This window comes from Sciurus carolinensis, chromosome 8 (genome assembly GCF_902686445.1).
Source record: "Sciurus carolinensis chromosome 8, mSciCar1.2, whole genome shotgun sequence".
NCBI lineage: Eukaryota > Metazoa > Chordata > Mammalia > Rodentia > Sciuridae > Sciurus > Sciurus carolinensis.
In genome coordinates, this window is record NC_062220.1 from 36,823,291 (window position 1) to 36,848,238 (window position 24,948).

The following is a 24,948-nucleotide window of genomic DNA, read 5'->3' on the forward strand; positions in this document are numbered from 1 at the left end:
TGGGGGTAGTGAAACATTAAGATAACAGCAAAGATGGTATAAGGAAACAAAATTCTCTTGGGAAAGAGGGTTGGGACCTCAGTGTGCTTTTTATTACATAAATCTTGAGACTGAAGTGGAACAAAACAACTTCAAGAAAGGAACACTTCTCTAGAGTTATTATTTCTTGGTGGTAGATTGTAGTTATAGCATTGTCCCATACTGTGTGGAGAACCCCGATTTTGCAGTATGCAGTGGCCACAAAATAGACAAGAAAACATTAAGCGAAACAAAATCAGAATAGTGAGCCAATTAAGACAAATTCTACTAATATTGAGAAATAAACTGCAACTGTTTTACATCAGAGAGTGAAGTACTTTGTCTTGTATTGTATATCTCTATAGGATACACTATTTTTTTTTCACTTTAATAATAAAGCCCAGAGATTAATGTGATTGTCTTAGTGCACTAATAACAAAGAGCCTACAGTTTGGAAGGATATCCTACTTAGAGTCAAAAGATGAGAAACTGAATTTACTCTTTGCCTGTGTTGATTGTAGCAAATATGATAACCTGCTTGTACTTTAGTTTCTTAATGAAAGGAGGTAGGGGGGCATTTTACTCAAATCACTAGAGTATTCGTTTCAACTTAGGATGACTACTACTTTTATTTTGCATTCTGGAGCTTTGGACTAGTGTATGGGTCCTGTGATTCTTCTTAATCAATTAATGTTTCATGGCAATGTACTTTTATAACCATAAAAATTTAATGCAGAAGTATGTTTCTTTGATTCTAAAGGAACATTGTTCTTGAGTTATAAGGGAAGGATGAAACTATGACAACTGTATAACTGAAGATCTTTCCTACAGAGAAGCACAATACTTGAGAAATTTGATTAAATGTAGATATTTTAATAACAGGTGCCTGTAAAGCATGCAAAGCAAAACCAGCCATATTTACTAGTTAAGTAAAAAAAAAAAAAAAAAAAAAAGCCAAGATACATTTTTTCCTTTCTCAGAAATGCTAGTAATATCCCAAAATTTGAGTGATTGAAATGTACTTATGAAACAAAGCCGTTTTGTGCAGTTTGTCAATCAAATGAATAATCTAAAAGTCTCATTTTCAATTAGATTATTTTAATATTTAACTACTTAAAATGCCCAATCATATTCTTTAGAAAATGGTTAGACTAGAATACTGCAGTTCTAATGATGACATTTTATTATGATAGAAATGACTTTATTAATTGATGATAATATATCAACCCACAAAGTAAGTGGATAAAGGATATAAAAGTTTTACAGCTGAAAATATTATAAAATCATATTAATTGTTTAGAATTTTTTCAGGAGCAAACCTTTATGATCTTTATTCTTGTAGAAAAGTGTAAATTTCTTTATCATATACTCAATTACATTAAGTAGCCTATGAATTTCTTTTATAAGGTCTGAAGAGTTGGTGTCATCCCAAATCCAACCATTAGGATGTAATAAAATGATAAATATAGTGCATTTGTAACAGAATGATATGACAGATGGCAAACATAGGAAGGTTTGGATATTTATCACAGATGTTCCCATTTATGGCTTTAGATCTATTTTTGAACATGTAGTTTTTTTTTAAATGCATTGATGAGTTTCTAAGATATTTGAAATATGACCTTTTAAAGAAGTCAGTCTTGTTTCTCCTTTTCTCTCTGCATCCTTGAAAGAGCGGTTCACAACTTCATAATGAAAATGATATCGAAAGGTCACTGTACCAAGGATGAAAAATAGTACCTTTAAGCATTACGGTAGAGCTTTGTTTTAAGTTGAAAGTGACTGTGAAGTGTGAAGCATCAGCTAAACATAGTTGTTGATTTCTGAAGCAAAATGTCTTTTTGCTTTATAAAAATCTTCTTAATAAATACTAATCATTAACCTCTAATGCAATAAGATAAACTTTTTGAAAAGAAAATGAAGACACATTACTAAATCTAACTTAAGTAACAAGCCTGCTTATTTCTACACTTATGGCAAATTATTGAATTGTAGGGGAACTTAAACTACTAAAAAGCATATAACTATTTTAGTTTAGCTTTATAAATCCTAAATACAAATATCTTTAACGATACCAAATAAACTGTTGTTATACTTGGACAATACATTCTTTTTTTTTAACTTTATTTTTTTTAAATATTTTTTTAGTTGTCAATGGATTTTAATTTTTTTATATGCAGTGCTGAGAATTGAACCCAGTGCCTCATGCATCCTAGGCAAGCGCTCTACCACTGAGCCACAACTCCAGCCCTGAAAATGCATTCTTATTAAACAAAGAATAATTATTTGTTCATTCATTTGGTTTGTTGGATTGAAAAGGACAGTTCTTCATTTCAGTTTTTTTCTCCAAGGCAGCATATGCTCAATTTGGGTTTTAATTTCTGATATATTATAATTTTAAAAAATAATAAGAAATTTAATATTGTACTGACATTACAATTTTTATTTATATTCTGCTTTTTTAAGAGACAGGATCTCACTAGGCTGTCCAGGTTGGCCTTGAACTTCTGAGCTCAGGCAAGCCTCTGCCTCAGTCCACCAGTGCAAGCCCATTGGATTTTTATGATATTGTAAAATTTTATGATACCATGAAATTAAAGAAGTTAATATATATAAAGCTTGTAGCATAGTTTTTTCACATGTTGTTCATGCAATAAACAATAAAAAAGATACAAATATATTATCCAAAAGTATACAGCTAAATGTGTTTTAGAATTCTTAATGTTTCAGATCCAGAATGGTAATATAGTCCACATATTATTTATCATTTGACATCCCCTGGGGGCTCAGACAGCATTTTATAATTAAACACATTACTATAACTGCAGTAACTCATATGAATATTTTCTCTAAGTGTGATAAAGAAAACCATATAGCAACCTCATTATATTTCATTATATATATATAATGATTTTGTTAATAAATGAGATTATGTGAATCTTAAAAAAAGAAAGAAAAAAACCTGTCTGATCTTTTCCATATTTTTTATTGGTGCACTATAGTGGTTTAGTCCCTCTGATTTAAAAAAAAAAAACTTTGCATTTTGGAATTGCAGTCTTGAGGACTGGTAATATGAATGTTATAAAACAGCTGTACTAAGAAGGTTCTTATGTATCAAAGAATTGAGTGCAGAATTTTGGAAATGAAGCAAACTAATATAGTTATCTAATTAAGGAAACCTACCCGACAATGTAACACACATAAATTTCAAATAAGTTTTAAAAAAATACGTGCACACACGCACACACACACACCCCACATCAGTTGAACTGAGGAAAAAGGGTTTATTATCAGAATAGATTTTCCTATGTGCAGTTAGAAGTTGGAAGTCAGTCTACCATGTTTATTTCAAGGCCTCTTATCTTCTTTCTTCTGTGTTCATCTCAGCAATCTAAGTTTAGGTAGTATGTAAATCCATCCTTGAAATAATTAAGCCCAGAACTTACTTCTGAGTTTCATACACATAGACCTACTACTGACTCCATATCCTTCCTGAACACCTTTAAGTCCTCAAAAATGTAATAAATTCAAAACTAAATTCACAATGCCTTATCATATCAAAACCCCCGTCTTCTCAATGAAGAACATCACTATTCATCCAGTCGCAGAAGCTGAGAACCCTAGTATACAACATGTCACATCTCTTTAATTTCTTACTTGTGTCTACCTGACCACCTTGCCCTCTTCACAAGGGTTTAAGCAACACTTTCTTCTTTCTTTAATTCCTCATTTACCCCTTGAGAATTCATCTGACTAAACTGTAATCATGTCATCCCTGTGATAAAGAACATTTTGAAATCTAAAAAATTGCATGAGCTGGTGCTACTGACCTGTGCAGGCTCTGGCCCTGCCATAATCTCTCTGTTCTAGCTTGATTATCTCTTTTCAGTACATTTGTCTCATCTCCTTCCTCTGGGAAGTCCTTTACCTTTGCCTAGATAATATCCTTTTCCCACATGCTCACAGTCATGTTTATTTATCTTTCCACCACTTATAGCACTTGAAAACATGTCGTCATTCGTGTGATTGTTGGATTAAAATTTGTGTCTTTCACCTGCCACAAGCTACCTGAGGATAGGGACCATATTTGACTTTGCTGACCATTGTTACCCACTGAAGTTCCTGTAGTAATAGATATTCATGCATTTGCTAATGAATGAGTCAGTGCAATTAGTAGCAGAAACTGACTTTCATTCAAATGACATGTTCACATTTTATCTAGGTCTCTCTGGTTGATTTTATGGCACCTTTTTCTTTCACAGGACTTGTCACATTGTATTATAATTATATGTTTTAAATATTGATCTCTCCTAATAGACTGTGAACTCTTTGAAAAATGTGTTATGTCTGATTTGTTATCATTATATCCCCAGAACCCGTTACAGTAGCATAAAACCCGAAGCGTAGTAGGCATTCAAAACTATTCACAGAAGTGTTAAATGCTAAAACCTGCAAACACAATCACAAATATATTTTAAAGTCCCATGGCTTAAGTTTTCTGAATGTTTCATATCAACTTATTTTGGTTATTGATGTGATCATTTGGTCATAGTGAGTGCATGATGGTTGTATTGTTTTGAAGTCCCCGGAAAGTAGTGAGTCTCTGATGTGATTTTTGATTCATGTTTACAGCTCAAAAAATTTCAAATATACAAAAATTTCAAATACACAGGTCACACTAAGACAGTCAGTTATTTCTGACATTTGTTCTATTTTTTTGATGGTATGAAATGGTAAGTTTACCAAGGAACCAGTATAAACAAAACAAATAAGCACACACACAAATGGAGTTAGATGGAGTTGTAAGAGAAGCTAGACTTTAGAGTCTAAATGCAAGTGCTTGTTGAATGCAAGAATTTTGCTGCTAGAACACTATTAAATTAGCAAAACTTGGCTTAATAACATTCACATCTTTCTAAAGTCTTTTAAGTGTGGATCTCATCTCAATGACACACCATTGGAATTATCCAAATTCAAATGATTGAGACTGAAGGAATATGTTACAATCACATTTTATATTATTATCAATTAATAGCTTTGGATTATATAATACTCAACTGAAATATGCTGACAGTTATTCAGAAAACTAAGTAAAACTTTTGATGAACTGAGTCCTACTTTAGTTCAGTAGTTATATCTCAATCAGACAAGCTCGACTGTATAATTTTAGGTTTAGTCAAAATGAGATTTATGGATATCATATCCACAGACTGCTGTGAGGAAAGTAAGATTTGAAGAAATGAGTTATTAATCTTTACTGCAGAACATTAACAAATGTCATGTGGCTTTATGAGTTGGTACCTAGGAGGTAGTACATTCATAAGCCCCCCAAAATAGATTTCCCCTTATATACCTCTGATACAGGAACATAATTATAGTTACCTATTATTCACTTGTGAAGTCCAAACTTTTTACTTCATTTATTAAATTCAATCTTAGTATAAAATGAACAAAATTAAATAAGGGCTGTCATATTGTAGTGAACAGAATTGTGTGTCTTGGTTTTTGATATGTGTGTGTGTACATGCATATGTATGTATTTGGTGGTGGTCTGTGAGTTTTTAATATTATTACCAGGTAATATATTCAAATAAATCTATTTCTGATTGAAGATATTTTTATTCCAGTTCCTACCTCAATAGTTAGGTGTTCATTTATTTGTTTTGTGAATTGGATTTACTTGTCAAAATAATGCTGATAAAAGGTATTGTTACAGAGGTAATTGCTTGTGTGATGTTTGTCATCACTTTTTAGTTCTGTGTTTCTAAGGCCAATACACTGAAGCTGATTCATCTCCTCACAGGTCTTTGCCCTCTGTTTAGATAGTGGTCTCTAGGTGAACATGACACATGAGTCACATCTGTGCTTCTGGAGATGACTGAATCCCTGGGAATTGAATTTACCAAAAAGCAAACTGTCATTAAATGTTTGCTGAGTAAATGCTGAAGAATTAAGTAAGAACTTGACCATTATCTTATGCTTTCTCTATAAAGAGATAAAATTTTTAAAGAAACTAAATAAATGTAAACCTACCTAAATATGAATTATATTTAAAATAATTTATATGACATCTAACAATACTTGGGGAGTTTTAATACAGATAGATAGTGTTATAGAGTAGAAAATCATGGGGTTTGTGGAGCTTTTCAAAGTTTTCTGACATAACTACCATTTGTTTCTTAGATTTCCTTATAGAATATAATCTGATATCCATTTGGTAGGATCTAAAATCCATATAAGCACTAGGTCAAAAGACTACATTGTAGAATATTGCAAAGTAAATTGGAGGAATGGAAGCATTAATCTAGAAGAGCAATTTGAAACCTACTATGTGAAAATAAGCATATTTCCACACAGGGAAGAGAATCTTTCAACAGTATTGCATGGCTGACCTGTTACTCCACAACTCTTCTATCTACCAGGCAATGTTAAATCCAAGTGCAAGCAGGTCAGTTGATGACATTTAGTCAATCTTAATTAATTTCTAACTAAATCTTTGGTGATTTATAAACCTGAACCCTCCCAAAACTGATCCAAACTCTGGAATTTTAAATCAGGTACCATATATCCTAAAATTGTTTTTTCACCTGTTAGTATCCAAGAAAGATACCTGACTTCTCTGTGTCCCTATGCTATTTTCCTCTTGGATTTCCATTAATTCCTTTGTACACAGAATTCCTGCACTTATTTACTCTAAAAACAAATAGGAAAAAGGGAAACAGATTGAACTCATAGATACATACATTTTGTATTTCTTTTTTTTTTGGGGGGGGGGTGCTGGGGATCGAACCCAGGGCCTTGTGCTTACAAGGCAAGCACTCTACCAAGTGAGCTATCTCCCAGTCCCTACATTTTGTATTTCCTGATTATAATTTCCTAAAGATTATGCTTCCTGCAATTCAGAGATGACTTTTTCCTTTCTGACCAACTCTTTTTAGGTATTGTTCTTACAGGAATTTGTGTGATTCTATATTTCTTAAATACTTTGTTTACTCATTAATCCCATTGTCCCTGGTTCTCTTAGTGAATCTAACCCTCTGTTAAAGTTTTAACAAAGACTTCATGTTTTAGACAAGTTTTATGTTCACAGCAAGATTGTTGCAGGTACTGAGATTTCCCATATATTCCCTACCCTGCACTTGTACAAACTTCACCACTGTCAACATCTCACCAGAGTGGTGCATTTGTTAGAACTGGTGAACCTGCACTGGTATCTCACTATCACCTGAAGTCCATAGTTTACATTAAGGGTTTGCTGTTGGTATTTTACACTCCATTATTTTGGGGAAAAAAGTATAATTATGTTATCCACCACTATAGTATTATACACACAAGTTTAATTGCTTTGGAAATCCAATCATCTTTGGTCTTCCTAAGCATCCCTCCCATCTTTTAGTCTATGACAAACACTGGTCTTCATAATTTTGCATTTCCCAGAGTGTTATATAGTTCACATTGTAGGATATAGTCTTTTTAGATTGGCTTCTTTTACTTAGAAACATGAACTTCACTTTCCTCCACATCTTTTGGTAGAGTCACAACTCATTTCTTTTTGGTGCATAATCCAGTTCCATTGTTTGGATGTATCATAGGTGGTTTATCCACTTGCTAGGAAGAATATCATGATTGCTTCCAAGATTTTGAATAAAGTTGATATATAAATATCCATGTGTGGATATTTGAGTGGACATGTTTCCAGTTATTTGTGTAAATAACAAGGGTGCAACTAGTGGATTATATGGTAAAAGAATGGTTAGTTCAATTTAAAAATGCAAAACTGTTTTCCAAAATACCTGTACTGTTTTGCATTCTGACCAGCAATGAATGAGAATTCTTGTTGCTTCATATTCTTGCCAGCATTTGATGATGTCAGTATTCCAGATTTTGGTCATTCTAATAAGTGTATAGTGGTATATTATTGTTTTAATTTTCATTTCCATGATGACATATGATGTAGAACATCTTTTCATATGCTTATTTATCAATTGTGTATCCTATTTCCTGAGATGTCTGATAAGGCCTTTGGTCATCTTTTTTGTGTGGCTGCTGATCTTTTTATTGTTGAGTTTTGAGAATTCTTTAAATATTTAAAATCATAGTTTTTTATCACATGCATATTTTCTTCTAGTCTACGGCTTCCCTTTTTATTCTTTGGAGAGGAACTTTTACAGAGCAGAAAATTTTAATTTTAATGCAGACCAGTTTAATAAACTTATCATTGTTTTTTAAAAATGTTTACACCACAAAAAAGGTCATTTATGTTTTCTACTATGTTATTTCAAAGGAGTTTTATAACTTTTATTTTACATGTAGTTTTGTAATTCATTTTAAGTTAATTTTTGTTAAGGGCTTAGAATATGTATTTTAGTTAACTTTCCATTGATGTGATTGAAGGTCCAAGAGAAATCAATTTAAAGGATGAAAACTTTATTTTGTCTCACAGTTCCACAGGTTTCTGTCCATGGTCACTTGACTCAGTTGCTTTTGGGTCTATGGTGAGAAAGTACATCATTGCAGAAGTGTATGACAGAGGAAATCTGTTTACTTGTGGTGACCAGGAAACAAAGATCACTTTTAAAATAAACCCTTCCCTCAAGACCCATTAAGCTATGCATTCATTAATGGATAAATCCATTCATAATATCAACACTTTCATGATCCAATCATTTTCCTAAAATCCCATCTCTGAATACTGTGCACTGGGAATAAAGTCTTCAACACATAACCTTCGGGGGGACATTTAAGTCCAAACCATAACAGTATGTGCCTAGACTCACTTATTTTTGTATGTGGATGTCCCTATTGTTCCTTAACCATGTTTTCTCCATTGTACTGACTTTGTTCCCTTGTCAAAGATCAGTTACTATATCTATTTGTCTCTATTATGGACTCTCTATTCTATTTTACTGACCAATTTGTCTCTTTTGCTATACCACATTGTCATGATTACTGTAGTTTCATAGTAAGTTTTAATGTCAGTGTCAGCTCTTTAACTTCATTCTCCTTTAATACCATGTTCGTTATTCTGAGTCTTTTACCTCTGGTATAAACTTTAGTCGATGTGTTGATAACCACAAAATAATTTTGCTGTGATTTTGATTGGATTACATTAAAACTGTTGATAAAGTTGGGAAGAACTGGCATCTTGACAAAGATGAGTCTTCCCGTTTTTGAAAGAGTATCTGTCCAGCTATTCTTTGATTTCTTTCATCAGAGTTTTGTAATTTTCCTCATCTTGTATATATTTTGTTAGATTTATACCTTGGTATTTCACTTCTCAGGGTGCTAGTATAAATGACTTTGTATTTTTAATTTCAAACTTCATGTGTTCATTGTTACTATGTAGGAAAGAAATTGACTTTTGCATATTAACCTTATAATCCATAAACATTCTATACTTACTAATTAGATCTAAGAGTTTTCTTTTTTGTTGTTGTTAATAGTTTCGACTTTTCACATCAATGATCATGTCATCTATGAACAAGACAGTTCTATTTCCTCCTTCCTACATATATGTGTTTTATTTACTTTTCTTGTATTACTGCTTTAGTTATTACTTCAGGTACAATGTTTAAAAGAAATGGTGAGAGGGAACATTCTGACTTTAATGGAAAGTTTCTAGCTTTTCACCAAAAAGTATGGTGCTAGCTGCAGTGTTTTTATAAATATTCCCTATCAAGTTAGATAAGATATCCTTAATTCTTAGTTTCCTGGTAGTGTTGAGTTTTGTCAAATGCTTATTCTGCATCTACTGTATCTCTGTTTGATTTTGACATTAAGATAATGCTGATCTCATAGAATGAAGTATTCCCTGTTTCTAATTTCAAAAAACATAGAGAATAAGTATTATGTCTTCCTAAAAGTTTGTTAGCATTCTCCTGTGAATGCATCTGAGTTTAGTAATTTCTGTTTGGGAAATGTATTGGAAACAAATTAAATTTGCTTAATATATATATAGGCCTAACAGTTTTCTCTTTTTTGAGTGTTGGCATGTATGTCTTTCAAGGAATAGATCCATTTCATCTAGATTATCAAACCAGTGGGCATAGAGTTATTCACTGTAGTAATTTATTATCTTTTTAATATCTGTAGACTCTGAAATGAAGTCCCTTCATTTATTTTCTTTTTTTCCTTCCTGTCTTTTATTTATTTTTTAATGTGTGTTGCTCAAGCTTGTTTTGATCCTCCCACCTCAGTCAAGTAGCTGGGACTACAGCAGTATATGTATCACCATGCATGTCTGGCTACCATTTTTGATATTTGTAATTTGTATTTTTTTTTTTTTTTGGCTTACCTAGTTTGAGACTTATTGATTTTTACTGATATTTAAAAAAAAACAAAACAAAACAAAACAGGCTTTGTTTTTTTTTCTTTACTGATTTTTTTTTGTTTTCAATACTGACTTCTGCTTTATATTATTATTTTCTCCTTTATTTTTTTCTTTTTCTTTTTTTTTTAAAGACTGCATTTTAATTCATTTTACATAAATGGGGCACAACTTTACATTTCTATGGTTGTACACAATGTAGATTCATACCATTTGTGTAATCATACATGTATATAGGGTATGATGTCTGTCTCAGTCCCATATTTTCCTTCCCCTGCCCCCCTGCCCCCATTTCCCTGTACACAATCCAACGTTTCTCACATTCTTCTCTTACCCTCCCCGCCACCTGCACTGTTAGGTATCATCATCCACTTATAAGGGAAACATTCTGTCTTTGGTTTTTGGAGATTGGTTTATTTCATTTCACTTACCATGTTATTCTCCACTGAATGACATAATTTTTATCATTCTTATGGTTGAGTAATATTCCATTGTGTATATATACCACAGTTTCTTATCCATTCTCCTATTGAAGGGCATCTAGGTTGGTTCCAAAATCTAGCTATTGTGAATTGAGCAACTATAAACATTGATGTGGCTGTGTTACTATAATATGCTAATTTTAGGTCCTTGGGTATAAACTGAGGAATGGGATAACTGGGTCAAACAGTGGGTCCATTCCAAGTTTTCTGAGGAATCTCCATACTGTGTTCCAGAGTGGCAGAACTTCTTTTTTTAGGTGAGTCTTACTGTCACCTAGGCTAGTCTCAAACTAATGAGTTCAAGTGGTCCTCCAGAACTTCCATAGTCACCTGAATATCTGAAACTACAGGCAGATAGGCATAGTTGGAACTTAGATTTTTAAAATGTAAAATTTAATTTTTTCTTCTTTTTAAATATATGCATCAAATATTATAAACTTCCTTCTAAGCATTCCTTACACTGTACACCATACACTTTGAGAAGTTGTGCTTTTAATTGTTATTTAGTTCAAACTCTTTCAGAATTCTTGACATTTCTTTGACTCATGTAGTTTAGAAATGTGTTTCTCTAATATTGTTGGATTTTCTAGCTATTGGTGTTATGGGATTTCTAGTGTGATTCCATCAACTTAGAGTAGACATTTAATGATTTCTATTCTTTTAAACTTGTTAATGCATTCTGTAGCCCAGAAAATGATCTATTTTGGTGTTTCATGTGAACTTGAAAGACATGTGCATTATGTTTTTGTTGGATGAGGTAGTCTATAGGTCTCAATTACATCCCGTTTTGTTGACATTATTGAGTTATTATATTCTTACTGATTTTCTCCATGCTGCATCCATGTATTTTGATAGAGACTGTTGAAGTCTCCAAACTATAACAGTGGACTCATCTCCTCCTGGCATTCTCTGTTTTTACCTTAAGTAACTTGTCATTTCTGTTGTTAGTATACATACATTAAGGATGGTTAATACCTTCTTAGAGAATTGGCCCTTATCATTCTGTAATGTTTCACTTATTCCTGATAACTTTCCTTGCCATGAGATCTTCCCTGTCTGAAATTATTATAGCTCTTCCTGCATTTTTTTGGGTTAATGTTAATATATCTTTCTACATACATTTACTTTTAATCCACATGTGCCTTTATATTGAAAGTAGATTTCTTATTCTTTTTTCATTAGCACATTTAGATAATTGATTTTCAAAGTAGTTATTGTATAGTTGAATAAATATCTATCACCATTTTTATTTGTTATCCTTATTTTTTGTTCATATTTTTGCTTTCTATGCTTTTTTCAATCCTTTTAGTTTTAATTGAGGTTTTTATGATGATGACATCTTCTCTCCTTTCTTAGCAAATCAGTTGTAATTATTTTTTAAACCTTTTTTTAGTGGTTGCCTTAGGGTTTTCATTATACTTTTACAAATACTAAACGTCCACTTTCTAAAAAAGCAATTCATGGGTGCTACAGATACCTTATAATAACAAAAGAATACTGATATCCTTCTTCCTAATTCTTGTATCATTGCTTTTGTTCACTTATTCATAAGAATACATAAGTGTATGCATATATGTTATTATGCATATATATATAAATACATTACTACTATCATTTTGAAAATGTTATGTATTAGATCAATTAAAAATAAGAAAAAGAAAAGATTTTATTTCTTCTTCATTCATTCCTTTTCTGATGCTCTTTCTTTATGTAGAACTGATTTTTTAACCGACATCATTTACATTCCTGCTAAATTAATAACTTCTCTTAACACTTCTAGTTAGACAGATCTACTAGCAATAAATTCTCTCAATTATTGTTTCCTTGAGAAAATCCTTATTTTTCCTTCACTTTTGGGGGGAAATTTCACAGGATAAAGAATTTAGATTGGTATCTCTCAACATTTTATTTATTTCACTCTACTCTCTTCTTGCTAGCATGGTTTCTGAGAAATTCAGCTATAAATTTTATCTTTGCTCTTCTATAAGTGAATTATTTCCCTTCTCCTTCCCCTAGCTTTTTTCATGATTTTTTCCTTTATCTTTGATTTTTTTTTTGTACTTTGAATATCATTCACACAGCATAACTTACTTGCTTCTTCCTTTCTCTTCTTTTTCCTTTCCTTTCCTTCTCCCTTTCTCTTTTCTTATGTTTATCCTTCTTGGTATTCTCTGAAATTTCTGGATCTGTGCTTTTATTTCTGACATTAATTTGGACAAATTCTCAGTCATTACTGTTTTAAATTTATCTCTCTTCATTTCTCTTTATTTTAATCCTTTGATATTTTCATTATGTGTAAGATAAGCCTTTGGTAACTGTCCCACAGTTCTTCAATATTCTCATTTTTTCAAGCTTTTATTTCTATTTGCATTTCAATTTTTCTCACTTTCTCCACCCCACCTCCTCCTCAGGGACGAGGACCAAACTCAGGGCCATGTGCATGCTAGGCAAGCACTGTGACACTGAGCCAAATTCCCAACCCCTGCATATCAATTTTCAATGTTCAGTTTAGAATCCCCAAGTTCTTATTTTTTTATTCAGTTGTTTTCAATCTATGGATAAACTGATCGAAGACATTCTTCTTTTCTGTTACTAATTTCGATCTCTAGCATTTCCTTTTAATTCTTTATTGGAATTTCCATTGCTCTGTTTACATTGCCCATGTATTCTTGAATGTGTTCTACTCTATCCATTAGTACCATTGGCTTATTAGTCATAGTCTTTTTAAATTCCCAATATGATAATCTCAATTTTATGCTATATCTGAGTCTGGGTCTGATGATTTCTTTGTGTCTTCAGTGTTATTTGCCTTCTAGTATGCCTTGTAATTTTTTGTCTTAGTAGATATGATGTGATTAGTAAAAACCAAAAAAGTAAAAGAAAAGTGCTATAAATAGGCCTTTAGTAATGTGATGGTAAGGTGTCAGGGAAGTGGAAGCATTACGTATATTTTTAGTTTGTAGCATTAAGGGACTAATTGTTGAAACATAATTCAGATTTCTGGATATTTGATTTGCTTACTATTTTCAATAGCAAAATTTCCCTTTATTTCAATGGTCTTAATCTTTTTGGCAGTTCAACGAGATACATCATAACCTGCAGCAGCCCTAGCCTTCTAGGTGAAGACTTTGATATTCTGAATATGATTAATTGACTCTTTTAGTAAATTCCCAAAGCTCTCCATGGTCACCATAGTACTCTCCCACTGCATTCTAATGACTCCATATTTCATTCATGAATTTCACACATAGATGAGCACATAATTTTTAAATTCCTGCTGTGTAGCATTCTCTGGACTATGTACAGAAGTATGGCAGTAGAGCAGCCATTAAGATAAATATAGTTCTTGCCCTTGGAGAGTACAGTTTCTTCATCCCTGTTCTGACTGTGGCTTGACTGTCAGTCATTTGAGAGTGGGGTGTTTTGGTCATCTCCCTTCTCCCTTCAGAGCTGCTCAGTGCCCACATGTTTGACAATCAAAAGAGGTTTCTTGATTAGTTGAATAAATGATTAACAGCAACCTATAATTTAATTTACTTCATCCTATGAAATATGGGGATATTCAGTAAAAGTAATGCAACTGATCTTTTTACATCTTCAGAACCTATGCAGTGTAAAATTATTTTAAAATGAGGAGTGCAGGGTTTAACTGGGTTTCACACTAAGTTGTGCCATTGTTCTCGTATTAGTCTGTGAGAGCAAAGGTCAGAGATTTTCTGGGGAGTAGTGTTATCACATTTCTGTGAATCTTCCCCTGTTCCATGAAGCTTTTAGAATCTTCTGCTCAGTTTTCAAATGCTACACAGACAGGATCCAGACAGCTCTTATTTTTGCCTGTTAGGTCTTGTAATTCTCCATACGCAGCTAATAATGCAGTTAGGATTGGTCCCATTTATATTGTATCCTATCTCTGTACTGAATGATCTGAACAGGAGATGGTAGTCTTGCTTTAAAAAGGGAAAGTACCTATGTGAGTTCTTTATCATGAGTGAGATTTGTGACTATCTTCCAACTTCTTGTCTCATTTCATCTTGAGAGTTCCATTCCTTTGCTTCCTGGTCAGGACCATCTCTCCTTCCAACACCTGGCTTATCATTTTCTCTTCTAATATGTGATTTAAAAAGCAATACTTTTGTAGCATTTAAGCTCATTGCATATTCTACTGGACCTTTCCTTTGTACTTCAATTATTTTAGTTATTGTAGGGCTTAGGAAGGCAGGTTCTGTATCACAGTTCCTCCCCACTGGCTGAGTAATAATAGGCACATCATTTAACATTTCTGAATCTCAGTGGGTATACTAATAAATCCTATCTCCTAAGTTCATAAAAAAGATTAAATAAAATAATATATGTAACTTGCTTAGCACAGTACCTAGTATAATTGTTTATTATTGTTGTTGCTGTAATTGATATTAATAGTGTCTAATAGGTTGTAAACTCCTTGAATCCTGATTCATCTCACAATTTTTCTTGTGCTCCTCATAGAGCAGGAGAGTATGCACTCCAACAAATGCTTTCAGAGTCAATAGCTCTAGAGCGAAAAAAGAATAAACTAATGAATGTTGTAAATTCTGATTAAGCATGCTTTTCTTACAATTAAAGATATTTTCTATTTGTCAGTGTACAACGTCTTTAAGCATTCAGTTACATAATGTAAAAGATCATTCAGTTTCATGAAACTCTGAAAATGTTATCTATAATGTATATTTGTAAATGTATACAGATTAAGATGGATTAACTTAAAACTGTAGGATAATCTAAATGGCTACCCTTAAAAAATTACCACTGGCATTTTAATGAAATGTTATTTTACAACTTTAAAGCTCATAGCAATATAATTAGTAATATGTGTAATCTTTATTACCAATCTTAATCTTTTTTATATGACTGAAAAATTATTTTATGGTAGTACAATTAAAATAATGCTAAAAAATGTCAGCATAACAGAATTAAACTAAAGTAACTACGACAATATTGTACCCCAAACCAGCTAATTTAAATGCAAAATACTTTGTAAAGGCTATTTATCTGGGCTAATGCATGTTAAGGGATTTAAGAAGTAGTTTGTATAACTGAAATAAAAAGAAAATAAGCACTGTACAGCAATCTTTGCTATTGTTTAACATGAGGGAAATATTAAATAGGTTTATATAGACCACTTGAGGAAAATATATTAGAAGCCATATCACTACACAGTAAATCTAAAGGCAACTGGCAAGCAATGCTGCATTCATAGGCTTTTAAAGGGAAAGCTTGAGATGCTTAAAAATGTCCTTTTACTATCGATGGTACAACATTTATTAGTACAACTAGACTGAAGATGTCCAGAATTTTGCTGGTATGTTCTGTGGGAAGGAATTTCCAAAGACAGGACATTGATGATTGGTTAGCACATGGCAGTGGTTCGTTTTTTTTCCCTGAATCCTTTTATCTGTCAATTCATAATAATGACTCTGCCAATTCATTGGTATTATAGGTTAGAATACAGAAAGGTTTAAAAATTGATATTTTTACAAATAAATCTTCGCTCAGTATACAAACTTGAGAAAGGAAAACAATAGAAAAAAATCACCTAGACTTTTGCCTTTCATCGAGTATCATACTTAATACCTTGCACATGCATTCTAGTTTCTACTACCTGATAAGCAATTTGGAATTTTCTTAATGAAAGATGTTATTATAGTCAACAGAATTTTATGTGTAATGTAAAGGACACCAGGAATATATATTATATATAAATCACTTATAATAGTGAATCAACTACAGTTTTCTTGAATCATTTTAGGCCTTCTTTTTATATCCTCAAAAAGAATTGCTGCTTTTATAATTATTCCTAATTATTAGTCATGTGTATACAAAAAAACTGGTAAGCATCGAAGATATTTTAGTAAAGCTTAAAAATTTATGGTTCTTAAAACCGTAATCCATTCAAATTGTGTGTAACTTGGAACAGAAGCACAGATCACAGATCTGAGAGAAACTAGATGTTGCAGTATTTATTGTTAGAACTCCACTGCTGGAAGGAGGCCTCTGATTTACCAGATGATGTACCACATTGTATTTGTTTTCGTTTTGATTCTGTAGGTCCCAGCACACCTGGAAAGTCCTGCAAGACCTCAGCTACAGAGATCCCAGAAACAGCAAGTAAAACCCTTCATGACCCTTGACCACCAAATCGTCCACCAGACTCTCAAACAGTCACACCCTCCAGGGCCAAGCTGTGCGCTTCTGACACAACATGGACTCACAAGTCCTGACAATGATGCTGGCCTCCCAGGAACCCCACTCACCAAGTCACTAGCTCTTGGGAAAGAAGATGGCAGTGAGGAATGGCATGTATGTCTAATGGCTGGTTGTGAAAACTATGTCACCAGTGTTTGAGAAAAACACTTAAAGAAATTGAAATTAACATGCTTATAGTAAACATTCCAAATGAAAAATAACCTAGTGAAAGAAATGTTCTAATTAATCTGTAATCATGAATTATATACATATTAGTTATTGTGCAGAGTAAATTCCTATGATTCATTTTTAATACTCACTTCAATTAGATACCCTATAAGAGTCAAAATAGGCCCTAACAGTAAATATGTTTACAAGATTTAACTTTAATTTTATAGATTTCCTTAGTAACTCTAGTTGAAATATTTATCAATAGTCTTAAGTAACCAGTATTATAAAACAGGGCCAACTTATTTAAATAGCAGTAAATTCTAATTTTTCATTAGAATAAAATTAATAGTTTTACTGTGCTTACTATTTCATGAAATTATATCTGGATTTATTTTTTATTTTCAATATATCAGTGTCTGTTTTTGGACATTTTCTTGCCTACCACTTGCTAAATAATATGAATTTAGTGGGACTGAGGATAGAATATTCATAAGGTTTTTACGAAGTTTATTGTGACTTGCTTTTAAATGAACCTTCAAAAAACACTTAGGAAGGAATGGAAATGGAACACAACTAGAACTTGAGAAAGTACTTTAATATCTCAATGTAGAAAAACTACAATAACTGAGCTCTCTTTTCTTTTTCTTTTTTCTGCTTTGATTTGTTAGATGGAGCCATGTTCCTATGATCTCCCAGGCTTAATCTCACAATCTAAATTCCTGGTGATTACTGCCGATATCAGGTTGATACTTTTCAGCTATTAAGTCTATGGCCTCCACGCACAAAAGAGCAGTGCTCAGAATCCCATTATTTGAATCCAAATGATAGAGGAAGTTTTTTTAGACAAATTTTTATAGCAATCTGAAAAAGAGGAAAATAAGGATCTGGTAGGTGGTTTAATGAAATATGAAACAACCACGTGTTAGGACACTCAAAGTCAAAAATGGAATGTAAATTTCTCCACGGTTTTACTTGAAAATTTTCAATAGTGTGCATATAAAGAACTCTCAAAAAAAAAAAAAAAACAACAGATAGAACCAGATTTTCTATTCACTCTGCAGAGATCATAAAAATGTGTGTGGGATGAAAATCATCTCTACATTAATTATTAGAACTATGCCCATTACAATATATCTTAGAACCACCTTTTATACAGTTAATTTTCTTTTGTGGAAGATGTATTTTTACAGGAAAAAATATTCCCAAATAAATGTATATACCAGTCAATTGTAGGCAAAATCCAGAAAATGTTCATGTATCTTATAAATATGCCTTATAAATTTAGATGGATAAGCAGCATATATGCCTTCTGAGGTTTTCTTAACATGTTTTGTTGTTGTTGTTGTTTGGTACCAGGGATTGAATCCAGGGGTGCTTAATCACTCAGCCACATCCCCAGCCCTTTTAAAAAATATTTTATTTAGAGACAGGGTCTCACTAAGTTGCTTACTGCCTGCCTAAATGGCTGATGCTGGTTTTTGAACTTGCCATCCTCCTGCCTCAGCCTCATGAGCAGCTGAGATTACTCTCAGCATGTTTTTTATTTCATAGGCACACATCTCAGTTTTGTTTTTATGATGTTTGTACGTATACAGGAAATTTGTGTCCTCAGTGGTCTATTAGGTGTTTCCAGGGAAGGGTTGAAAGTCCTAAGGAAGGATTGCATTTGCCTAGGGGCAATGTGAACAAGGGCTTCAAAGAACAATTTTCTATTTTTCAAATAATTGTACTTTAAACCATGTCCACAAAAGTGCATTCTAACCACCATTAATGTTTCATTTGATCATAGTTTTATTTGGTCTTTAATCACTTTAATCAGTGTGTGATCTCTTTAGCTTATCATGTACACATAGTTCTACCCAGCCATCACCCACAGGCTTACTATCTTTATAGTTAGGAGGAATCCTGTGTGGTTGCAATTTCCTAATATCCTTTGATTGGTGCCAGGAGTCTATGTCTCAAAGCAGAAATTCTCTTTACACAGAAATTTTAATACAGAACCACAACCTATTAGTTGTGGGGCCTCAGTCCTCAACCTTTCACACCCACATTTCTAAACCTTGAAGAGTTGTATTGAAGCTAGTGTTCAAGAGTTCCAAACACAAGGGCAGAGTGGGAGCTGTTACCACTTTTAGGTGTTCTTTCTCCTAAGCCTTGTCCTCCTATGACACCAGGGAGGATTTCATTATTTCAAAGACTTCAGAAATCATAGGTGCCACAGGACAAGTCTGGAAAAGCATCCTTGGATTCAGGATTTGGTGACTGAAATTAGTAATAAGTTGGTTATTAATGGCTCCAAAAGACATATAAAATCAAAAGAATCATTTTTTAATCTCATGTCTTTCCAGGATAGAATTCAAATTTGTACAGAGAGTACATATAACCTTCCACACTTGACCCTTACACTTGTCAGTCAGCATCCCCACGGTGCTCTGTACTTAGCCATATGGGCTGACTAGTGGTTCTCATGGTGGCCAGGTTCTCCTTCTTTCTTTCTTTCCCTCCTTTTCATTCAGTCTCACCCATTTGTCTGATACTTCCCCTCACCCTGAAAATGGATTTCAAGTTTCTCCTCTAAGGCGCTTTCCCTGGTGATTCTCTATCTGGGTTTGGTGCCTATTCTTTCAGTTTTCCTGGCAACATTTATATCACATGGGAAAAATGAACCAATTTATGTCATTTTCACTGCACATCTGCCTTCTATATATTCAGTTAATTTTCTTATTCTCTAGTTTGTTAATTGCTTGAATAAAATAGCATGCCTTTTTCATATTTATATACCCAGCTCCTAAGATGATTTTCTGTAAAATAATAGTACAAATTTTGGGCAGATTGATGAGTCAATGAATAATTCCGTCAGCCACACTTGGTATCCATGGGTTCTGCCATTCATGCAGAGTTTGAGCTCCACCAGAGCAGGAACTTTATGCTCGTGACCACTGTGTCCCAGTTCTTACAACAAAGTCTCTCAATGGGCCTCATTTAATAGATATTTTTAAAATTAATGTATGAATAGTGTTTTGATTTATTGGAAAATCATCTGAGAGTATCTCAACACTTGATTAAAATTTGCCAAAAATCTTGCTTAGAAGATAACATGGATGGAATCATAAGGTATTTTTTCAAATCTACCAGAGTTTATGCCTGGTTGTTTCTGCAGACGTTGCAAAGATTGACAATAGTACATTCATGTAAGTTCAGCCTTCACAGGATTTTTAAGTGCATATTTTAAAATTTTACTAAAGAGAATATAATTGGATAGAAAAGAGCTCGAGCAATAGTGGAGAAAGAGCGAGAGGGAGAGAGGAAGGGAGAGAAGGAGAGAAAGAAAGAGAGGCAAGTATGTTTTTTTAAAAATATAAGCTTTTAAGATCTTCAATTTAAGTCTTCTCTGCAGTGGAAGGAATGAGAATAGTAAATTGACTGAAGTTAGGACTACTGAGCCCGCGTTAGGAGTCCAATCCTGCCTCTGCCACTCACTAACCATATGAATTGGGATAAGCTATTGGAACATCTATCGGTTTCCTCATGTGTTTAATTCTATAATAATAGGACCCACCTCATAGATTGTTGTGAAGATTAAATGGCCCGATGCATGCAAAACACTTAAAAAAGTGCCTCGCACATTTCAAGCACATGTCGGTGTTTTATGTTATTTCTGTTTAATGAATAGCTTTATTGTTGTTATTGCTATTACTATTATTATTGGTTATTAAAGAAGGTGGGGTTTGTCTCCATGTATTCTACATCCATGTGCTCTAGTCAGCTAAAAATTACCACTGATGTTGGACATCTGTCAGAAGCAATCAAAACATTTTAAAAGAAAATGATGCTTGTAGGAAATCATCTCTCTATACATTAACTTGTGGGCTCTGGGATGAAATACTTCATGTGAAACACTATTTTTATTTTGATTTCCAAGGGAGTAGCTTTCTCCATTATCACCTGAGAATCCACCTAAGCAAATGGACCAGAGTGTCAAGGTGACCTCATTTTCAGTTTATAGTATTCTGGGTTTTGACATCCATATAAATTCAATTTAAACAGACTAAAAAAATCTTACAGATTACAAGAATTACTTTGGTAATCTCAGATTGAAGCTCCAATTTTATTATTATGCACGTTATTTTAAACATATTTATTTTGCTAGATGGAAAACATTTTTGAGAATATAATTGGTATGGAATCAAGTTTTAAAGAGAAAAGAACAGACTCCCCTCCTTCTAGTGCAAAATAACAGTAAGTGTTTCCAGACCTGAGGAGGGCAATGAGACTGAAATAATGAAATAAATAATCTGATGATTTAAAAAAGGAAATTACTTTGATTATAAAATGATGTTTTCTTCTGCACTTTTGAAGTAGACAGAGATAACAGAGGAATATTTGGAAGCATTTGTTGGTGCAGACCAAAGCTTATATAATGTCATTGAGAAGATTATAGAGTTCATTCTAGTCTTTCTGTCTTCACCTATCTGCCTCTCTAGATATTTGATCTCCAAAATACATGTATGTAATTATATATCTAATCCATGACAGCATTTTCCTTGAGTGATTTAATCTTCAGAATTTCTATTTGAAGCCTCGCATGTAATCAGACATCTTCATAAGGTCATGACTCAGTTTTGACTATTTTACCATGACTAATAACTATGAGATGCAGAGGCTCTGAACCTTTGTACAGGACAGAAAAAGAACACAACAATAGAACATAGAAATATATTTCTTAGCCAATAACTGGAGGTTAAAGATGAACTTAAAAAAAAATAAAAGGTAGAACAGGCCTCACCCTACTTTCAAGTACGTGGAAAAACTTCTGTGTTGAAATCAGTCCAAATTCCTAGAATAATATTCAATGAAGGCATGTTATCTTATCTCCTATTCAATTGCTGTTGCTGCCTCGTTCATTTATTAATCAGAAAAAAATGTTATCACTGGTGTGTTTAAGGTTTTCCCACACATTTTGAAGAGTATTGTTGGTTTGTTTATTTATAGTTAAGACCTTTTAGAAAACATAAGAAAATAATAAAATGATATCTTTTAATAGAGTTACTACTTTCAGGATTTAATTTAAGGAAAATGAATGACTTATTTTTTAGACTGACCAAGGCTCTTCATCAGTAAATTAATGGACTGAACTATGTCACAGTGGATGTTTTAAATTTAGGGCCTAAGAAACAGTTCAGGAAAGCATCCCTTTCTTTATTAATTGCTAAACAGACTAATATAAGAAGTATCTCTACCTTCATTTCCTTCGGCATGCAGGACTACTTCTATAACAAGTCATTAATACTAATATTACCTACCAAAGTTCAGATGAAATTAAATCTAGTTTTTGTTGAAGGAATTTTTAGTATGGAGACATATCCTTCTACCTTTCTTCCTTCAGATTTTCTAGTATCATAGTTGCATGAGAACCTCTTTTATACATAAATGTATTTACTAATGCATGCTAATTTTTCCCTAATTTCACAGCATGCAGATAATGTTTTCTTTACCAGTATTCAATTTTTGCATTTGAGGAAATAATATTAATTTCCAACAGTTTTCTTTTCCTTTCATGTGGTACTTACTTCACTGAAATTAGATTTTGAAACATTCTTAGTCAAATTACCTTAACTGTTTTCTAAAGATTGTATACAATGGCTTACTCAGGGCAAACTGGTAGTAATGACTATCAGGATTTTTTGGTTTTTTTTGATCTACAGAACATACCTTTACAAAGATAGATACTACTTGCCTATTTGTATTATATAAAAATATCTATTGCCCAATGATCATTGATAATTCTAGATCTACATATTAAACTAAGTAGTTCAATTAGCCAAATATTCATTGAATACATATGATACACAAAGCATACTACTCAGCTACATGAGTCTAAACATTGAATGAGACACATCAAGAGATGTCCCACAGTGAGTTATACCTGGGAGTCAGGGTGGGAATTGATGTGGATCTTGGGGTGAGGATCCACCAAGATCCAATCTAATCTAGTTCTAATCTAGATATTGCACACATCACTTATTCTAACTTCACTTTATTTTCTATTTCTGCATTACAGGAATAGTTAAAAATAATGACCTCTGTGACTGTTCTAAATCTATGCCCTAGTGGGCAACACATGTGTATTTTGAGTGCCAGTCAGAGTGCTGTTTTGGAGCACAAATGAATGAGAAATCATGTAAAACCAAGAATTCTAAAGACATACTTTAGGAAGAGATGATATTTGGAATATGAACTATGGTCAGATTTTAAGAGATAAACATTAAAAAAGCAGAAAAGTAATGAGTTAGGAGAACAACGTAATGCAAGAAGTGAGGAAAAAAATATAAGAATAGCTGGTAGAGGGCTGGGGTTGTGACTCAGTGGTAGGGCAATTGCCTAGCATGTGTGATGCACTGGGTTTGATTCTTAGCACTGCATATAAATAAATCAAATAAAGATCCAGTAATTAAATTTAAAAAAATAACTTATAGAATAGAGGTAGAAAACAGAAGAAGTTTTTATAGTTCATATAGGTAAATATAAAGGTTTGTTTGACTCAGAGGAATTCTTCAAGTAGTGTATTAGTCAGTGAACTTTTGGTTGCAGGACCTAGAACCTAATTCATATGAGGCTTAAACATGAAAGGAATTTACTGGCTCATGCCACCAAAAAATCCCTAAATAATATGGCAAGTGATCACCCCTCCATAAACTTGCCTCTTTTCTTTATTCTCAGCTGTTGCACATACTCTCTCACAGCCTATTCCAGTCATGCATATAACTTTTTCTTGCTAATCCAGATTTTTTACCCCCAACACCTACTTGTTCATAAAAAGGAAGATGTTTCTGATTAATTTAAGTCATCCTGGTTTTCCATTACCTTTTCCAGAAATTGTTTTAAGAATGGGCTTAGGTTGCATTTTTGGCATAGCCAAGAACTGCTAGGAAGTTTCTTTCAGTATGTAAAGTAGTCTCAAGACAGAAAGGGCCTTTTGCCTCTCCACGATGTTTTGGGTCAGTGTGACTTTCAGAGTGCCTATAGCCATGTAATTGCCAACGGGTAGATAAACTGAGGAAAATCAAACAAATAAAAGACATGCAAAGAAATATTATTTCTATTCCCCTAGAGAATGGTTTGCCTTTCGATTTCACATTATGTAAGTTTTAAATTATTATTGGATAAGCTATTACTGTCAGGGTTTTCTGATCCTCATAACCAACATGGTTCCTGGAAGGTATAGTCAGGGTGACAATCTCTGAGAAGTGCTTCTTTTTGCTCTTAGTTACAGTTAAAGCCCTGGGATAATTCTTAATGAAGCAACTTCTGTCAATATCTATCCATAAGCTAATTTCTCTATCCACCCTGGCGCTGTGGGTTGAACAGCCCTACATAACAAATTACTTAGACTGAGAATCAGGGAAACAGGATTTGTGACCAAAGTAAATGTGAATGGATTTTAATTGGGCTAAATCAACAGACATTATAGCAAGTTTCAAAATGGAAGCTAGTTTTCAATAGTAATAATTATTCATTGTTTGCCTACTATATGACCAATAGTTTTTTGAATGTATTTTTCAGAGTTATCACAAAATATGCAAGGTCTTGAGCAACCTGTTGAGTATACTGTTAGTCACTTTGGGGATCCTATGCTGTGGTCCGAGCAGAAAAGTCTGGAGGTTACTAAGCTAAGATTTAACCCAAGAGCAGAACTACCCATAGGCTTAACTTGGAGGCTGTTGATGA

At 33.0% G+C, this 24,948-nt stretch overlaps 1 protein-coding gene across 10 annotated transcripts in view; it reads left to right on the top strand.

Moving 5' to 3' along the window:
- The window catches only part of Tfec (transcription factor EC), a 207,153-nt gene that overhangs the window by 154,366 nt on the left and 27,839 nt on the right, over positions 1 to 24,948 (top strand). For 9 of the 10 annotated variants that reach the window (XM_047560781.1, XM_047560784.1, XM_047560780.1 and 6 more), the window contains one exon: positions 16,912 to 17,163. In XM_047560781.1, coding sequence (XP_047416737.1) covers positions 16,912 to 17,163 — 252 coding nt within the window. Of the gene's footprint in view, positions 1 to 6,445; positions 6,467 to 16,911; positions 17,164 to 24,948 lie in introns of those variants that run through there. The other variant, XM_047560790.1, reaches the window with a different exon arrangement.